Source organism: Pantherophis guttatus, chromosome 4 (assembly GCF_059756535.1).
Source record: "Pantherophis guttatus breed Tessera chromosome 4, ASM5975653v1, whole genome shotgun sequence".
Lineage (NCBI taxonomy): Eukaryota > Metazoa > Chordata > Lepidosauria > Squamata > Colubridae > Pantherophis > Pantherophis guttatus.
This window is the reverse complement of record NC_142066.1, coordinates 151322616-151343158: the sequence shown is the minus strand read 5'-3', so window position 1 is coordinate 151343158 and position 20543 is coordinate 151322616. Positions and strand designations below refer to the sequence as shown.

Here is a 20543-nt window from a genome sequence, read left to right as displayed (position 1 = left end):
TTGAACATTCCTAAGTACAAAAACAATTTTTTTCTGAGAAATAAACAAACAAACAAACAAACAAACAAACAAACAAACAAACAAACAAACAAACAAACTATATTGTGATTAGCCTATGGGGCCTAATTTCCGGTACACTCAGCATGTGTGTGGATGTATTTGTGGATGTGTGGGAATAGATAGCTAGAACTGATTGACATTTAATAAGAAAATCTTCAGATACCCTTTTTGAAAGGCAGACAAAGTACAAGATCCAATCTGGGTCAGTCACCAGGACTGGAGATTTACTCTTTTGAGCTTTCGGACTCCTGCAGGAACCCATCTTCAGGGAACTTCTTTCTCTAACTTCTCTTAGAAGTTCCCTGAAGAGGGGCTGCAACAGGAGTCCAAAAGCTCAGGACAGTAAACCTTTGGTCCCAGTGATTGACCCAGACTGGATCTTGCAACATTATCCTAGGCACATATATTTGCCTTCATTTGTAGACAAAGTACCTTAAATACTGCACAGAGATTTCTCTGATGTATTTAGTAATATAAAATTCTAGCATATTATTTATGTAGTTTGAGAAAAGACAGGTTAAAATGTAATGTAAACAATGTTAAAACTATTGAATCTTAACTTGAAGATTCAATGAAAATTGAAAAATAAACAAAAACATGGTTTATCTTATGTATGGATTAAATTGTAAGAATATCTGGAGGTGGCTCCCAGGAAGGGCCTTTTGCAATGAAGAGGCTAGTTAAAACTGCTGCCTTGGGAGGATGGGTTAAAATGGCACAAGTTTGGAAAGTAGAAAGACCGTGCTAGAAAAACTACTGCAGCCAAATGACAGCAAATATATATATATATTGGGTAGCTGTATATTTTATTTTGTTTTAAGAATGAGAACAATGTTTAAATGCCACAGAGTTGGCTATAAGAGTATTGCTACAAAATAGCGTATGTGTATATAATATACATAGAATATATTTCCGCCTTTATTGAACATTTAACCTTAAGATAGCCAAACATTTAGGGGAAAACATAACAACAAGGTTCAGAAACCGTGTTACATTGTTGAGAATTCTTCTGACTTGTGCAGAGTTCAGAATTACTTACTATTCTCTATGGTAGGATCATAGGAATCAACAAATTGGCCTTCCACAAACTGAATGGTCAAAGATGATTTCCCTATGAAGAAAGCAAAGGAAGTATTACAAGTGCTGCACACTATACATTAAGCAAATTTTTTTCAGACAGATTTTAGTTTTTCAGCATCTTGAAAAAAATGGACTGAGATCTGAAAAAATGATAGGAATTTCAGTCCATAAATATTTTCCATGGCTTGATTTTGTTTAGCTGAGGTACATAGGAATGGTGATTTTATGATCCTCAATTCAGATATTCTGAATCTCACCATACTATAGACTATTTATCTGGTTCTATCTATAACAGCCTTTTTCAACTTGTTGTTCCCTCTTTATGCCCAGCAAACATGGCCAGTATTGGCCCTAATAATCTGAAGAACCTCAGGACACGGAAGCCTTGCCTACTTTGACTGACAACAACTTTTAAACCTTTCTTAGAAGACTCATTCAGCCCTACTTGAAGATGCCACAAACTGAACTCAAGGCACTTCTGGATACATAAACAGCCTTCTTAATATACAAAGCATACCCAGATTGCTTGAAGGAACAAAATATTCCTGAAATACAGTAGAGGGAAAGCTATCCTAAAACAGCTCCAAGTGAAATCACAACAATTTACATGTCAAATGCTATGGCTTTCAATTTATCACAATTATTTCTACAATTATAGTAACTGACTTGCTTGCATTGGTATTTTATGATTGTGGACAACACATATTTTAAAACAATATTATTTTGATAATCAACCAGAAATCAAATATTTTTGTGATGAAGAACTGGCAATAAATTCATTCTCCACTTATGTCTCTGTGATTATTAGTTCAATAGACATAATTCTTAGAGTAGAGCATAAACCGTCCTTTAATTCATAGACTTATTATAATCAAATATTAAACCTATTCTCAAAGTTGAATCCCTGAAAAATAATATTTTGACTAATGTATTTTTTGTCAGGCGTACGTTAATAACAGATTTTAAGATTTAGAAGCATTGTTAATACAGTATGAAACAGAATGCCACCCTTAACTTAGACACATGGAAAACTATTTTAAAATTTTACTATCTTTTTGCCTATACTGCCCAGCTTAATGAAATACCTGCTAAATTTCTGCTTCATACGTTTGTCTATAGGCAATATAATTTTTAAACCATGATATGTATTGGGTATTTTCAGATGAGGTTTACATTTTTCTAATACTAAAGTCATATTTACGTTAGTATTTCACCATAGAGAAAGAATCATGGTGTAATAAAGACTGAGCTTTTAAATTAACATAGTCTCTCATGTTTCCTCTGTATACAGATATTTTTGAAGTGTTATGCCATCATCACTTTTCTGAGAGATGTTGAATCTACTATAGATCCAGTCTGGTACCATTCAGATGTGATGGGATTAGAATTTAAGCATTTTCAGACACCAAGGCCAAATTTACAGTAACATCGCACCTGGAAGGTACCAAGATAGGAATACAGGTAATCCTTGCTTACCAACTGCTCTTCCAGCGACTGTTTGAAGTTACAACAACATTGAAAAAGAAGATTTATGACTAGTCCTTGAAGTTCCGTCAGTGCTCTCATGGACACCTGATTGTGATTCAGGCACTTGGCAACTGATGTCTATGTTGCAGTCATATGATCACTATTTATAACAGCTGGTTTCCGACAAGCGAAGTCAAGAAGGTAGGAATTTGCAAGTTGTAGTCATATGGTGTTGCACTTAATGACCACAGGTGATTCACTTAATAACCACAATCTGAACTAATATCATTAGTCAGTATAGTGATATTTCATCTTCTGACTGCATTGTTTAGCATTGGAATTGCCATTACCAACTGCAATCAATAAGTGAGAACTTCCTGTAGCTGATTGTCAAATCATAATTGGCATCAAACTGCAGATGGATCAGAATTCTTTTAAAAACAACTTAAAACCAAGAGGCACCAGTTATAGCCAATTTCCGATTAATCAATGTCTGTTCATCTACTGTATGCATTTTCATCCACATGAAAAGTTGACCTTAAAAACATGCTAGGGCACAGTTCATCAAGGGTGACTTAAAATTCATCTCTGAACAAATCATATGGAAAAGAAAATCACTGTAATGTTGTCATTCTTTAAAATAGTAAATAGGTTTAAATACACTCATCAATATACTCAATTCTAACAGAAATCTCTTGGGAGATTTCCTCCTTCCCAACCTTGTGCATGACAAATTTACAAAATTTACAAGGTTAGGCCTAATCTCCATCCTCAGACCACAGATGTTCAAGCAGCACAAGTGAAACACCAAAAGTTTTTCTAGTTAAAGGGAGCCATCTATCATGGATGCTAACATGAGTATTGCCACAGCAAGAACAGGCCAAAGTAACTACACAGACACAAACGTGTATATATTTTTACTCACGCTATGATAGATACTAAGATAGTAAAAACTAGAATAGTAATGTAAATATCCAGAAAAATATGTAACAATAAGTAATGATGGGAATAATAGAAATAAGAACCCTCCCACCCCCACCAAAAAGTATAGATTAATTTACTCATTCTCTTTAGGAAATATAAATATTTCTCATGCATGCTTAGGCAAGGAGGATATTGCTTTTAATCTTCACCAACTCTTCAATCACTCCCAAACAGGGAGAGCGGAGTTAAAAGTTTGCTGGGTACAAAAAGAACTTTTTAGCATTGTTCCTTCGTTTCCTTAGTTTAACTTGACATTTAAAACCTTGTTATCTTGTTAGCTGTCATCATCATCATCGTCGTCGTCATCGTCATCATCATCACCATCATCCCTCCTTTCCAACAGCAAGATACAAGTGTAAGCCTCGGAACATTCAAATTCCAGTTCTGGTGACTGCAAACTCTTAAATTTGCACATGACATCTCTAGAAGATTGCAACTCACGGTTTGAAAAACCTACTCTAGAATATATAGAATACCATTTTAGATGAATATTCAATATATAATTTTCAGTACTAATATTGCTTATTTAAAGAATTCACAGAAACCAAAGAAGAGATTTCACTTACTTAAAAAAAAAACACTGACTAATTTCTTTCTTACCTTGTACATGGTTGTTTTGTTAGTAAAGGAAGTTCCTGTTTTATCTGAAAGAATGGAAGGAGGAAAAGGGGAGACTGAACAGAAGTAGGCACTACCTATCAGTTTCATTAAAACATGCATAAAGACACAAAATATATTGTACCTTCATTCAAAGAATAGTTTGGCATAAATTTATGTCTGGTTTAATGTTTTGTTTAGACCAGTGTTATTCAAACCTGGTAATGTTAAAATGTATAGATTTCAACTCCCAGAATTTCTCAGATAGCATGCCAGCTTGGGAATTTTGAGAGTTGAAATCCACAAATCTTAATATTGCCATGTTTGAAAAACACCAGTTTAGATCAATGTTTATGTTGATGAAATATAAAACTCTTTTTTCAAGTGCTATTTCCATCTTCTTCACATAATCATTGATTATATTGATCAATTTTTTCTTCACTCAACTTCTTGTTAGCATTAGGACTTACATTCAAGCAACATACATGTTATATGTTATATCATACAGATTCCAAACAGTGCATATGTTAAAGTTAGGATCAACATTTTATGCATAAAACTCTACTGAATGTAGGGCCTGAAATATGATGCAATCACAGTTGTAGAAGAATGCAGCTGTTAGAAAAACTGGATGAGAAAAAGCAATAATTTAGAATCCCTGACATCACATAAATTGTATTATTCAAAACCAAACAAATCAAATTATAGTAATGTAAAAAGAATATCATCCCAGAAGATGTCAGCTATGTGACATTCATGTTTCTAGTTCCTTGCCAACAAAATGTAGGCATGCAAGTTGCACCCTCAGCTACAATTCAGAGCTGACTGAAAGACACTAGAATAGATTGTAATTTTATAAAGTTATAATCAAATAAGATTACTGACACTATTTTGCCTGCCTACTTTCTATTTTAAGTGGGAAGAAGAGAACACTGGATCTTTAAGTTGGACATGTTCGCCTGCATCAAATCATTGGCATAGTTTATCTTCATATCAGGCTGCCATCTGTGAGTGAAAACTGGAACAGTCTCAGAAATTATTTTAATTCAAAGTCTTGTAAATAATTTGCCTTCTAGACTATTCCTATCTACCGGATGTCTTCAACATATATTGGAATCCAGCCCAAATCCAATGCTCACAAAGCTGCTGGGAATCTTTTCACAAGGCAAACCCTTTTGGATCATAGCAGGTGGAGAGATGGCTATTATATGTTCATTTAGGGATATCTGGAATGATTCTTTTTATATTATTTTGAAAACAATGGTGGGAAAGGGGGAGGCTTTAACTCTTAGTTTGTGCAGCTTAGATAAGTTATGCCCTTTCCTATTAAATTAGGAGTAATTCTCAACATTTCATCTTAGCTTCATGAGTTCTTCATGCATCCAGTTTTGGTTGCCAAGATGTAAAAAAGATGTTGAGACCCTGAACGAGTGCAGAGGAGAGCAACAAAGATGATTAGGGGATTGGAGGCTAAAACTTATGAAGAATGGTTGCAGGGTATGTTTGGTTTAATGAGAAGAAGGACGAGGGGTGACATGATAGCAGTCTTCCAATATTTGAGGGGTTGCAGAAGGAGTGGTCAACCTACTTTCCAAAGCCCCTGAAGGCAGGACACGAAGCAATGGATGGAGACTAATCAAGGAGAGAAGCAACCTAGAACTAAGGAGGAATTTATTGGCAATGAAAACAATAATCCAATTGAATGGCTTGTCTTCAAAAGTTGTGGGTGCTTCATCACTGGAGGTTTTTAACAAGAAATTAGAAAGCCATTATCTCAAATGGTATAGGGTTTCCTGCCTGAGCAGAGGGGTAGACTAGAACACCTCCAAGGTCCCTTCCAACTGTTATTCTATTGTTTCATGTTGGATGACCACTGACTATTCTGAGTTACAATGGTGCTGAACAAGGGGGACCTATGATAGATCTATGTAGTTGTGGCCATTCCAGCATCCCCCCCAGGAACAGGACCACCATCTGATACTTGGCAAATTGCTTGCAATTACAATGGTTGCAACATCCCACAGTCATGTGATCACAAAGTTTTTACTTATTAACCACCAGAGTCATTAGACAGTGATGTGGGCAATGTATAATTTTTAATCAATCAATCACAATTTGTGATCTTCACTGCTGACTTCTGACAAGTCAAGTCAATGGGGGAAACTGGCAAAGGTCATAAAAGGCAAAAATGCACATGCCTGCACAGGGGGGCAGGACAGTGCAGGGGGGTGTATTGCACGTGCATGTGCAGGGGGCGGGGTGTGTGGGGGGCATTGCATTATGGGTGTGGGCTATCGCGTGTGTGTGTGCTTTTGGCACTTGAGGAAAAAAAGTTTAGCCATCACTGGACTATATGATACGATGCTTAACTCTGAATGGGAGACAGTAATACCTTATGAGCAAGCAGAGGAGAGGAATAGGAATAAAATGTATAAAGTTGTATGTGGACATGGTGACTGAAGTTACTGGTGATATGCATGCCAGTGATAGTGATTATTTCAGTCTATCAATTCAGCTGTGGGTGGATGTAAGAGATTGTAAGTAAATAAATCCAGAACAATCTGCATAGTATTCAATAAAGGGCATTAACATTAAATTTTATGCTATTAGGACATTGAAATAATCCAGAATGGTGCAATTCTTGCATATTTTTGTAAATTGCAGCAGTCATTTTTTTTCTGCTTGAGCTATTAATAGAGGGCTATTTTTTCTCTTATTACTCAAACTTTTTTCTATTTTACACAAAAGAAGGGAATAGAGAAGACAAATAATTTTGGCACCAGGATCATATTGCTCACTTTCAACATTGACAAAAATTTCGTAAGTGAAATTTCTGAAGTTAAAAGGCTTTCTTTCTTTCAAAATAATAACATACATAACAATATATGTCAGCATTCCCCAACTGGATACCCTCTCAATATGTTAGGACAAAAAGTTGCAGAATTTGCAACCAGAATGTGAAATGTTGAAAGTACCAAGTTGGAAAAAGCTGTAAATTTACTTATTTATTAAATTTATAGGCCTAAATTATACACTAACTTATCCAAATAAATTGTCTCAGCCTATAATTCTTAAATATTTATAAACTAACATTGTGTTTCCACGAAAATAAGAGCCTTATATTTTTTTGAACCCTGAAATAAGCGCTTGGCCTTATTGCCATGCGCTCAAAAGCCGGATTGGTCTTATTATCAGGGGATGACTTATTTTGGGGGAAACTGTTTAAAAATTTGCAAAATATCTCAGGCTACTTTTAAGACACATGGCTAGCTGGGAACTCTGTCAATTGAAGACCATAACCAGATGGCACCAGAGTCAAAATAGTCACATTCCTTAACCTCTCATTACTTATCTTTTTAGGTAAGTTTTTTTTAATAGCCAGAACCAACAGCATCCTATCCCATCTGCTGTTTTCTATTTTTTTAAAGGGATAGGCTATGCAAATAAAAAAAGCAAATAGCAATAATGGAAGAAGGGGGACAAACACAAAATATGCTTTTAACATAAGTATTATACATATTTATTCATATAATTTATATACCACTTCAATTCCTACATAACATTAAAAAAATGAATACAGGTGGGCCTTGATTTACGACAACTGAGTCCAAACTTTCTGATGTTAAATGAGACAGTTAAGTGAATTCTGTCTCAATTTCTTGCCACTGTTGTTAAGTGAATTAGTGCAGTTGTTAAATTAGTAACATGGTTGATAAGTAAATCTGGCTTCCCCATGGACTTTGCTTGTCAGATCTGAAAAGGGGATCATATGCAACCGTCATAAATTAGTCAATTGCCAAGTGCATGAATTTTGATCACATGACCTGCAATGGTTGTAAGCGTGAAAAACGGTCATAGTGTAACTTTGAATGGTCACTAAATGAATTGTTGTAAGTCGAGGACTACCTGTACTTCCAACTTTGGTCTAATTTTGTCATCACTAATACAATATTTTGATCTTACTGGAAACTCATGAGTTACCCAAATTCTATCACCAAATATATTATTTTTGCCCCCATCTACCAATACAAAATTTCTGTCACTCTCTTTTGCAGAGTCTTCAAACTTGGCAGCTTTAAGACTTGTGGACTTCAACTCCCAGAATTCTCCAGCCATGCTGTGTTATGGTGGCTGGAGAATTCTGGGAATTGAAGTCCACAAGTCTTAAAGTTGCCAAGTTTGAAGACCTCTTCTCTTTTGGAAGATTGTCTGCAAATGTAGACAAAAACTGTTTGCGAAGAAAATCCAGAAGATAAAAATGTTCCAGTATTATAATTTAAAAAACAGTTCTCAAAGTATTAAGAATGTATTTATTAGAAAAGTAAATCTGGAAAATGTCTTTTGGATTTTATTCCAAAAAGGTGCTTCATGATATGGAATGTGTGGGAGCAAGTTCATAATGACCCTCCTCTGAAAAAGCATTTCTAAATTCTTTGCAAAATTATGCATAGTCCTATTATTTATTAGAACTGCTCTTGGAAAATGTTTCTTTGCCTTGATGAATTTACTATCTTTTCCAAATCTCTTCACTGTCATTGCTGTCACATCCTTAGCTTTTTTTCTGCTTTCAGGCTCTTAACCACAATAATTGTGTTTTGCTTTTCATGGAGAACCAAATAACCCTGTGTCATTCCACATATATAACAAAACTTTGAAAACCTGAATTCTGATTTCTATACATAGCATCCTAAATCAGCTATTCTGTACATGAAATGGTTCATATACAGAATGTTTGGTATATGTAGTGCTCGATTTATGGTCAATCTGAGAAAGAGTACTTTTTGGCTCATAAAGAACTGCTGGTCATTGTAAAAGGTTAAACCCCATCCCCACCTTGTAGTCACATGATTGTGATCTGAGTGGTGCTTGGCTACCTGTTCACATTTATGACCAGTTGCCAAGCACCCCACAGTCATACAACTGCCATTTGCAATTTTCTTGGCGGGTTTCTCCAGAAAGTTCAATAGAAAAACAGGCAGGGAAGGTTGTAAGCTGCTGCTGCCTGCCAAGAGGATTCCCTCTTGTCTCGAGGGGCTGGTTGAAAGAAATGTTTGTTGAGGGGAGTTGAATTCCTTCAGCGGGATGAAAAAATGGAGTTCAGATCCCACAGACCTAAACTCTGGGTGTGTTGGGATTGCAGTCACTGAGCAAAGCAGTCACGTGGGCAGCTTGCTTAAAGACTGCTTCGCTCAACAAGGATTCCATTCCCAATTGTGATTGTAAGTAGAAGACTACCTGTATACCTGTAAGAGAGTTTTAAATCTGGAAGAAGTTGATGAAAACAAGGAAAGAGAATTCATAGTAGATAAAGTCCTGGGTTAGAAACTTAGGGGCCATGAGTTCTAATCCTCTCTTAGGCATGAAAGCTGGCTGGGTGACTTTGGGACAGTTGCCCCCAGTGTTATTATTGCAGGCAAAATAAAAGACAGGAGTATTAGGCATACATGCTGCTTTGAGCTGACAAAAATAAAAGAAAGATAAAATCTGACAAATAATAATAACATTTATGAAGTTGTTAACAGAATTATAGGCATTTGATGGACCAAATTGCAAACAATACTGAGTCAAATGTGAACAGAAAGACTATGTTAAACTTTTGAATCTTATTTTTACTGAATGTACTAAGGCCAGGATAAAGAACATTGTCTCTAGGCATTTTTAGAGTGATTTTAATATAGTTAACAAATCAGCATCACATATTACAAATTGCTTTTGGGGAAAATAATCCTTCCATTTCTGAAAGTATTTTGCCATGTTCTGTCAGGACTGTGAGAAATGCACATTCAAATAAATTCATGCACATTCAACATTCAAATAAATATATGATGTCCCTTTTTTAAATAGAAAAATGTTCTCTCTATAAATCTTGCATTTTGCAAGCAAATAGGAACACTGAGGATCCCAATTTATGTTTTTTGGATATTGTAGTTTCCTACACAATGTTAAACTGTAGAACCAAAACTTAGTATTTCAACAATCCATTTAATGTGCTTGTCAGACCAAAATCAACCTAAGATTAAACTTCATCACATTCTGCTGTACACTCTGATTATAATCTGAGTCATGCCTAACTTGATTTTCATAAAAGTATGACCTTTCTATTTCACACAGAATATAAGAGGAATTTCAAACTAAGTGCAATATTCAACATCACTCAGGAAGAACAGACTTCCAAATTTGTATTATGGAAAATATAAACTAAAATAGGCAAAGCAGCTAAAAACTTTTAGCTTGAAGGATTCTATGTAGTTCTAAGAATTCAATCCAGTGTTCTTATTTTTTCCTACCAAAATATTTGAAATAAGTGAGTGCAATTTATCCTCAAAGACAGCACTCATGCACATTTTTCAAACACAGCTATTTAGAATATTAGAATTACGCTGATTTGACTGTATCAAATTGCTTCCCTTTGGAGCTACTTATATCAGAAATGTCCACAGCACGGTGATCCAAGGTTTAATTACAATGGGATATATAAATTATGCAGCCCACTTAAAGAAGCCAATCTGTAAATAAATACAACTAGGAAGTAGAGTAGAAATATCTAAATGTTGGGACATAAGTGTATTAAAGGTACTGTTTAAGTAATCAAATACTTCTGAAAGTGAGATCAAAGCTAAGCAAATGCATACAGGTAATTCAAGAGTTAATTCTAGCACAGTGTCCTTAGACAACCCTTTCTCTGGCTCAATATTACAGTTAAGAATACTGCCTCTAGTGCTTACTGCTCCCACTTACAAGTTCACTGCAGTAAGATTTGCCACTAGGCAGGCAGGCAGGCATAAAATGAAGCTTTTAATTAAAGTTGGCATTTTAGGCTACTATTGAGGAACAGCCAACATGATCTAGGCTCTAGCACTATGGGAATCCAGTGCAAACTCCTTACAAATACCCAACATAATGCTTAAGTTATGCTGAACTACTATTCCAGTTTTATTATGAAAGATTTGGCAACTCTGCAAAGTATAACTATGTAATATAATTTCCCCCCTAAAAATGCATCTAATGCTTAATGAATTGTCCACAGCACTAGAATAATTGAAACACGAGGGGCAGCAAAATGAAACCCATTAATGGCAGAATTGGCACACAGTACTCCAAGATGATATGAATTCTTCTTTTATGGAACAAATCTGTTTTTTTGTTCCCCTCTATACATCAATTTTATACCCAGATTCTTAATTGTATTTGTCTACATTTTTAATAATTAAGGATGAGTTTTATTCAGTATTCTGTGATCATTTCCTGATTATGGTTAAAACACACCAATGTAGGATTGGTATTTTGAGGATCTTCAATGTTTCAATGAATAAAAAAATCAAAATCTTTCCAAATTTAGATCTATTCAATTTATTTTCTCACTTCAGTATTAGAGCTTTCTCACTTTGGATTCTCTAGTTGATTTCTCACATGAGAAAACTATTTTGCATCCCCAGATTAATTTCTCTCCATAATGCCTAAATACAGGTAGTCCTCAATTTACAACCATTCGTTTAGTGATCATTCAAAGTTACAATGGCACTGAAAAAGTGACTTATGACGATCGTTGCAGAATCTCCATCGTCACATGATCAAAATCCAGATGCTTGGCAACCAACTCCTATTTATGATGGTTACAGTATCCTGGGGTCACATGGTCAATTTTTAAGATCTTCCGGCAAGCATAGTTAGTGGGAAGCCAGATTCATTTACCATGTTTCCCCTAAAATAAGACTCACCCTGAAAAGAAGCCCTATGTGTTGGCATGCATGCGCTCAAATTAAGCCCTGCCCCCAAAATTAGCCCTAATTAAGACCCTGCCCACCCCGGGATGCAGAGGGTGGGGTGAGGCACAGAGGTAAAAATTAAGCTAGGATGGAGATGGAGGGGTGGAGCTGCCCTACTTACCAGGCCTCACATACCCTGACATCTGCCTCGCCTTCTTCTCTGGCCACTTATCACCGCTTGCAAGTGTTGCCCCGGCCTCCATTTTGCCGTCAGAGTCTTCTGGAAAGTCCTCTGTAGCTGAGAAACGGGCGCAGCGCCCCTGGCTTCCATTTCAACTTCAGAGGCCTTCCAGAAAGCCCTCTGCAGCCGATAAGATCGATCTGGAGCTCTGTTATCGGCTACAGAGGACTTTCCGGAAGGCCTCTGAAGGCAAAATGGAAGCTGGGGGCGATGCACACGTCAATCCGGTGCCCATTTTTCAGTTGCAGAGTGCTTTCCGGAAGGCTCTGATGGTGAAATGGAGTCCAGGGGAGACATGTGCGAACGGTGGCAAGCGGCCAGAGAAGGAGGCTAGCAGCGGGCTCCTGCTGGGCGGGGCTGTCGGTCCCACTGCCACAAGGTGATTCAATAATTAGGACCCCCCAAAAAGAAGCCCTAGCCATTTTTTCGGGGGGTCAAAAGAAAATAAGACACATTCTTATTTTTGGGGATACACAAGTACTAACTTAACTGCTGTGGTTCACTTAACAATTATTTATTTATTTTATTTATTTATTTATTGCGATTTATATGCCGCCTTTCTCCCTAGGGACTCAAGGCGGCTTACAAAAAGACAACTTCAATACAAATCACAATACAATACCAAATTAAAATCAGTAACCCAATTAAAAACGATTTAAAATTATATCAGTGTACCCCCAAACGGATCAGTTTAATTGGCGGAAGAGCCACGTCTTCAGCTCGCGACGGAAGGAAAGAAGGTCGGGGGCTGTCCTGAGCTCAGTGGGCAATCCATTCCAGAGGGTCGGGGCTCCCACAGAGAACGCCCTCCCCCTGGGGGTCGTCAGCCGACATTGTTTGACCGACGGCACCCTGAGGAGGCCGACTCTGTGAGAGCGCACAGGACGATGGGAGAACGGCTGGAGATGGTCCTGCAAGTACCCCGGGCCTAAGCCATGAAGGGCTTTATAGGTGAGCACCAGCACCTTGAAACGTATCCGGAGTGCCACCGGTAGCCAGTGCAGCTCACGCAGGAGAGGTGTTACACGGGAGTATCTAGACGCCCCCGTAACTACCCGCGCGGCTGCATTTTGGACTAGCTGAAGCCTCCGGACACATCCCAAGGGCAGCCCCATGTAGAGGGTGTTACAGTAGTCCAACCTAGAGGTAACAAGGGCATGAGTGACCGTGGCGAGGGCATCCCGGTCTAGGAACGGGCGCAACTGGTGCACAAGACGGACCTGTGCGAAGGCCCCCCTGGTTACGGCCGTCAGATGGTCATCTAAAGACAGCCGAGAATCCAGGAGGACACCCAAGTTGCGGACCCTGTCGGAGGGAGCAAGGGTTTCACCTCCGATCATTAAGGATGGAACCTCCAGATCCCGGGATGCCGGCATCCACAGCCACTCAGTCTTGGAAGGGTTGAGTCTGAGCCTGTTCCTCCCCATCCAAACCCGCACCGCTTCCAGGCAGTGGGACATCACGGAAAGGGCATCCCTAGGGTGGTCAGGGGTGGAGATGTAAAGCTGGGTATCATCAGCATATTGATGATACCTCACCCCAAAACCACGGATGATCTCACCCAGCGGTTTCATATAGATATTAAAGAGCAGAGGAGAGAGAACCGAGCCCTGAGGCACCCCACAAGTGAGAGGCCTCTGGGAGGATCCCTGACCCCCCGCCCAAACAGACTGCAGACGGCCCGAGAGATAGGAGGAGAACCACTGTAAAACAGTGCCTCCTAACCCTATCCCCCTGAGCCGCTGCAGCAGGATACCATGGTCGATGGTATCGAATGCCGCTGAGAGGTCAAGAAGGACCAGGATGGAGGAGCAACCCCCATCCCTGGCCCGCCAGAGATCATTTACTAGGGCGACCAATGCCGTTTCCGTGCTGTGGCCACGCCTGAAACCAGATTATAGCAAGAAAGGTTGTAAAATGTGGCAAAACTCACTTAACAACTCTCTTGCTTAGCATCAGAAATGTTGGACTCAGTTGTGGTCATAAATTGAGGACTATAGATATCATAAATTCTGGTGTTTATTTAAAGCCAGTTGATATTTTTTTCTCCAATTTTCACATGTAGCTTTATTCTCTTTTTTCCAATTCAGGTTACATGTGTTTGTGTCCTTGGAGAGCAAAAAATGGGAAGAGAGAAAAGAAGGCAAAAGAACTGGAAGACAAGTAAGCATACAGAAGGTCTTAGATATATCTTAATTATATGTAATTTTCAATTGAAAGTCTGACCCCCCTGCCTCCCCGTGACAGTTATTGTCACACAATAACAGGAATTGCCAATCTGTTTCACTAAGGCTGTATCCTTTTGATTCTTATTACTCTACTGTATTACATTTTTATTGACCATTCCTGTAGAACTGAAAGAGAACACATAGAGATCTTCCCCTCATTTTATCCCCATGAGAAATTTTTGAGGTAGACTGAGCTGGAAAATGCTGATTGGTCATTTAAAAAGCACTTAACAGAGTCTCAAACTACTTAACCACTGGTTCTCCACATTCCCATTAGAGTTTGCTAAGAAAAGGAAGACTAGAATAATGACTCTTTTATAATAACTCAAGTGCCTTGTCTCTACAATATATATACTGTTTCAGAACTATATACGGTAGGATTTAGTAATTATTTTGTAGATATTAATAAAACAATTGAATCTACCTCAAACAGGAAACCTATACTTTTTGGCAGGTATAAATATGTTGAAGCTACTTGTCTACTTATAACAAATAAAAAAAATATAGTTTGACTTTACAGGTAATTCTTGCACACTTATCTCCCTCTCAGTTCTTGGGGTTCAACCTCTTATTCAAAAATATACATGCTACAAGACAAAATTCATACAAATGGAAGAGAAATGTCAGAAAGATGCCTTTGAAAATGTTTAGGCCACTAAATCCAATGTTCAGCTCACTATAGGAATACAATATAAAAATTCTGACTGAATTACCTGTTATATTTCCACATAATATACCGTGTTTCCCCGAAAATAAGACCTTGCCTTTTTTTTTTTTTTTGAACCCTGAAATAAGTGCTTGGCCTTATTGCCATGCACTCAAAAGCCCGATTGGGCTTATTATCAGGGGATGTGTTATTTTGGGGGAAACAGGGTAGTAAACACACACCAAAGCTTACTGTGATACTGATAATCACTTTACCTTTGATACTTTCTCTTTCGTTTGCATGGAAATTACTTGATTTCAGACAACTCATTATTATGCAACCCTCCCATGGTACATATTGTAGATGTTGCGGCCCAAGCCTATGTACCTGGCTGGACTTTGAATCTATTCTCTGATTCACCTTGTTCTTTAACATCACTCTGTTTACAATAGAACAAATATGTAAAGAATGTCAATGGCTCCTTGTTTAAAGTTCTTTAAAGGCCTTAAAGGCAAGGGTGGGGGGAGAGAGAAAGCAGACAATACACCTTTAAAGTAGATTCATTTTAGCTTGTAATCATCTGGGGTAGAATACAATGATTCTCTCTTGGGAGTAAGAAGCAGGTAGGTAACATAAAGGGGCATTTTATAGTGTTCAGTAAAACTGGAAAACTGTATGATTTATGTTATGAGAACTTCAATAAGCATCCAGTTATTTCACTTGTAGGCAAACCAAATATTGAACCAGGCATAAGCATCAAAAGAGCCATGTGTAATTCCCTATGCTGTACAATACATGAAAAAATGGCATGTAATTGTCACTTACATTTTGTTTTCTAAGTCTATGTCTGCAAAATATCTATAATCCTAAATCTTTAACTATGCAGTGTTTTCCGGTCCTAAAATAATTGACTTTTATATCCTGTGCGCCTTAACCAATATTTTTTATCTGAGTAAGATTGAACATCCACTCTAGCTGATCATTAGTTTGTTCCTGAATATAATCAACACACTCACAGGATTCTAAGAAGGAGCTCTTCTTTCAAAATCATTCACAAATGCAATTACCAGGAAAAGCTTTGAGGTCACCAATAGCAACTAGGTGATCACATTTCTTCAATGCAAGAAAATCTACATTAGTATTACTCAGTATGTTCTGTCAACTGCATATTTAAATGCAACAGCCTAGTGAAGAAACTATGTATGCACAGAACACATGTTAACCTATATTTACTTGTTATGCCAGTTAGTGGAAATAATGAGAAACAATACAAATTGCAAAGTCTTTGTAATTCCTAAGAAAGCTTCAGTCTGCTTTCAGCTGTTAGAAAAAGGGCATTTTCCTTAGGAACAACTTCACATTCCATGTTCAGCAAATCTCACTTTATTGTCAAATAATCTGAGAAGGCTTTGTTCTAGTCTGCTGTTCTTAATTTTTCTTCTGATTCTGCATTTAGTTTATTAGTAGCAATTAGAGGGCTGTATGGACTGCAGAATAAATGTAAATTTTCTATCTAGTTGAGCTTGTTTTCTGCCGACTTTCTATAAATACCTAGATAGTTTTCTTTACCACACAAGGGAACTAATCTGCCTCTACTTTATTACTCTTCCTGGTGGTCACCCAAGTAAGTCACAATCAGGTGGTGAAGAAAATTAACTAGAGATGAGTCCTGGTAGAAGATTAGAGGCATGGGTCAAGTTCAAATTCCCTTTGTAATTCTCTAGGTTTCTGAGTCAGTCAGAAAGGAAATTCATTAGGTAATTTGTACTAGTTACTCTCTTCCAGCCTAACTACTGCTTGAGATTATTGCAGGAATAACATTGAGGTTGGAGGTAATTATGTTCCTTGAGGTTCCTGGAGAAAAGTCAAAACACAGACATCAAACCATAACAATCCTGTAATTCAAGGACCTCTGCATGTAATAGTTTATTGTTTATTAATTGATTAAAATTTTGTTTAGCCTTTGCAATCTAATTTGATTCTCAACTATTAATAAAACATGAAAGCAAGATAATAGAAAGAACCCAAAAAATGAAAACATAAAACACATATGACCCATCCATTTGACATCTCTCACACACACTCCCCCTCCCAACGTCCTCCAAAAGAGCTCAGTCTTCAGTTTTTTCCCAGAAGGGGGCCAGAATTAGGGGGAACCTAAATTTAAGTAGGAATCCATTCTGGACAGTTTTCAACACTGAGAATCCTAGAGAATTACAAAGACCACAAAAAATTGGGAATACAAAATGTGCCTCATTGCTTCTTGATCTGAAAATTAGCATTCTGAAAGCAAATTTGGGAATGCCTAGTCTTCCTGTATTAGATCTCTTGATTTCTCCAGTTGTATACAACTGTGCAGCTTTACTCACATTATTATTTATCTGTGTAATTCAAGGGAGAATACAGCCTCATTCCACTTCTGAACTCTGAGCAGGCAGGTGACAATGGAAATGATATTGGGGGAAGAGGGGAGAGAAAGAGAGAATCAATAGAGCTGGAAGGGTCCTTGGAGGTCTTCTAGTCCTACTCCCTGACCAAGGCAGGAATCCTTATACCACCATGGACAAGTATACAAAATACCCCTAAAATATTTGCAACAGAATGGGAGAAAATGTAAGCCAAGGAAATAGGGATAGAAGGAAAAGTAGGCAGATAGGTGGTTTGTGTGTCAAGAAGAAAAGATGGCTGTCTAGAAGAGCATAATTCTGCCACTCATAGGGAAGAGAGCTGTGGGAATGTCTGAAGTAACATACAAGGAAATTGAAGATGGTGGGAATGGAGTACTTAAGAAGTATGTGTGGTGGAACAAGAGAGAAGGTCACTAATATACATAAAAGCATAGGCAACCTGCACAGTAAAGAGCGGGTTTTAGAACATGTGGCCATCCTCTCCATCTTGACTTTTCACTTCCTTGTCCCTTCGGATAACATTCCAGATGGCTAGCAAAGATATAAAGGTCGGAAAAGGTACAGGAGAGATAAGCAGGGAAGAGGGGGAGGGAGGGAGAGAGAGAAAGAGAGGGAGAGAAGAGGGGGGAAGAGAAGATGGAGAGAGAGAAAAGGGGAAGACAGAAAGAGAAGAGGGGGAGAGAGAGAGAGAGGAAAAAAGAGAAAAGAGAGGAAAAGAGAGAGAAAGAAGTGGGGGGGGAGAGAGAAGATGAAGAAAGAGAAAGGAAAGGGGAAGAGAGAGGAAGAGAAGAGGAGGGGGAGAGAGAAAAAAGAGAAAAGAGGTGAAGAGAGAGAGAGAGATGGAGAGAGAGAGAAAAAGGGAAGAGAGAAAGAGAAGGGAGAGAGAGAGAGGGAAAAAGAGAGAAAAGAGAGGAAGAGAGAGAGAAGTGGGGAGAGAAAGAGAAGAGGAGGGGGAGAAAGAAAACAAAGGGGAAGAAATAAAGAAGAGGGAGGGAGAAGAAAGAAAGAGAAGAGGGGAAAAGGGAGAGAGAGAAAGAGGGAAGAGGGGGAGAGAAAGACAAAAAGAAGGAAAGAGAGAACTGTCCAAATTTTAATTCAAGAAGCAGAATGCGCAAGTGGTCTTCCTCATGGGATTGGTGCTGGAAAAGTGAAAACAGCTTTCCTAACGCATCACTTTCACTTTTATGGCATGCCCAAAACCCTGTTAAGGCATGGTGCATTTATAATTACTACGGAAAACAAAAGAAAACTTTTACTGCAAGCACACCTGCTGAACGAACATTACAACTTAAAAAGTCACCTTTGGTTTGCATCTATTTTCCTGTGAAACTCAAGGTAGCCTTTTTTAATCCTCAATCCGGCTCACAGCATCACCTTAATTTTTACTACCGAAAGGGGGACAAAAAGGCCAAACCACCTTGACACCGACACACACCAACACACACACACATACACACCAAAACAAAACAAAACAAAAAAAGCCTGTGTGGTAATTTGAGGAAGCAAAATAAAAGGTTGCGTAACTCGCGTTTAACCTTTTCCCCGCCGTTTGCACAATGCCCTCCGAAAAGGGCCGGTGACTCCCACCCAACTCAGCCGAAAGTTTCATGGCGGCCGTCAAAGGCAGCTGGGTTCCGTGAGGCGGCGAGAGCCTCCACCCGAAGAGGCTTCTCCGCCGACCACGACCCTTTCTTCTCCCAACGCCGCCGCTACCAGGGAGGCGCGATCGGGGCGCCGGGGTGAATCCCGGCGGCGCGATCGAGAGAGACCCCCGGGCGGCGCCTTCCGGGAGAGCGGAACGAGCATCCCTGCTGGCTCCCAGGATCGCCTCCCGCCCAGGAAGGCCCTTTGAATTGGCTCTGCCCAGGCGGGAAATGCAAACCTCGCTCGGGCGGCGGGGGAGGCGTCCGATCGGCCAGGGTGTCCGGTCGCCGGCTCCTCCGGGGCAGCCCTGGCATCCGCCGCGAGCACCGGCCGGCAGTGCGGGAGAGGCCCGTCCGGTTCATCGGCGCGCTCCTCGGCACCTGCCAGCGCCGGGATCTGAACGGGAAGGCCTCAACCCGCCCCTACTGCCCGTCCGCCGCCCGGTGAAAGCGAGGGCAGAGCCCGCCGAGCACCCCGGATACCTCAGGGCGGGACTCACCGACGCTCCGGTAGCCCAGGATGGCGATCTTACGAGACTTGGACGGTGGCATCTTTTCCCCTCCGAGAACCCAACGGCATCAAAGGCTGTGGCGGCGACAGGAGCGGCGGCGACGACGGCGGCCGTGCAGCGGAGAAAGATCGGGCGCTGAGGGAGGAGCTGCCGAAGGGGCGTCGGTGACCTGCGAGGGACTCCCGTGAGGTCTGTCTGAGGGACGCGACGGCGGCGGCGGCTTTTTAGTTCATGTGACGACAACCGCCATCCTCCTCGGCCCCGCCCCCGCGCGCGCGCACTTGCGCTTCCACTCCCCGTTTGCCTGCCCGGGATCCCCCTCAGCGTGGGGACGCCCCCGGAAGGGGGCGGGGAAAAGAGGGCGACGGCTCCGCCTATTGGCCGACCGGTGGAGCTCGCTGGCCCTGGAAATTTCGCGGCGTCATTGCTCTCCGAGGATTGCTCCGCCCAACGGGATGGGGGTCCCGCCTCCCACTCTTCCCCCCCCTCCTCGCGTTCGTGAGATGCACGCTCCCCACCCTCTCGCTATTGATTTTTTCCTCGACGCTTCAGCTATTGGCCGCAGAGACGCGAGAAGGGCGGGGTCGGGAAGGGTGCTGCCTTTGGATTGGTCAAGCGGCGGCAGGGCGGGGTTGCGCGAGGACAGAAGGGCGTGTGTGCCCCTCATGCATGCTTCCATGCAGGACTCATTGTCAAAATGTTCACAATGCGAGCGGTGGGCGGGGCTGCTGGAATTCGCGGGGAAATGGAGGCGCCGCTAGAGAGCCTGTTTCCTAAACAAGACCATGAATAGTGGTGGTTTTTGGTACGCCTTATTTTCAGTGTAAACTAGTATTTCCCAGCCTTGACAACTTTAAGGTGTGTGAACTTCAGCTTCCAGAATTTCCCAGCTATGTGCTTGCTGAAACTTTTGGGGAGTTGCACTTTGCTCGTTTTAAAAAGTTGGTGAGCTGGCTGTGGAATTCTGGGAA

The 20543-nt window shown here is 40.1% G+C and overlaps 1 protein-coding gene across 1 annotated transcript in view; it reads right to left on the bottom strand.

Annotated features, from left to right (window-relative positions):
• The window catches only part of RHEB (Ras homolog, mTORC1 binding), a 38595-nt gene extending 18590 nt beyond the window's left edge, over positions 1–20005 (bottom strand). The window contains exons 1-2 of the mRNA XM_034401724.3: positions 19561–20005; positions 1100–1171 (exon numbers count right to left, since the gene is read on the bottom strand). Coding sequence (XP_034257615.1) covers positions 1100–1171; positions 19561–19612 — 124 coding nt within the window. The 5' untranslated portion in view covers positions 19613–20005. The remainder of the gene's footprint in view (positions 1–1099; positions 1172–19560) is intronic.
• Between the last annotated feature and the right edge of the window lie 538 nt (positions 20006–20543).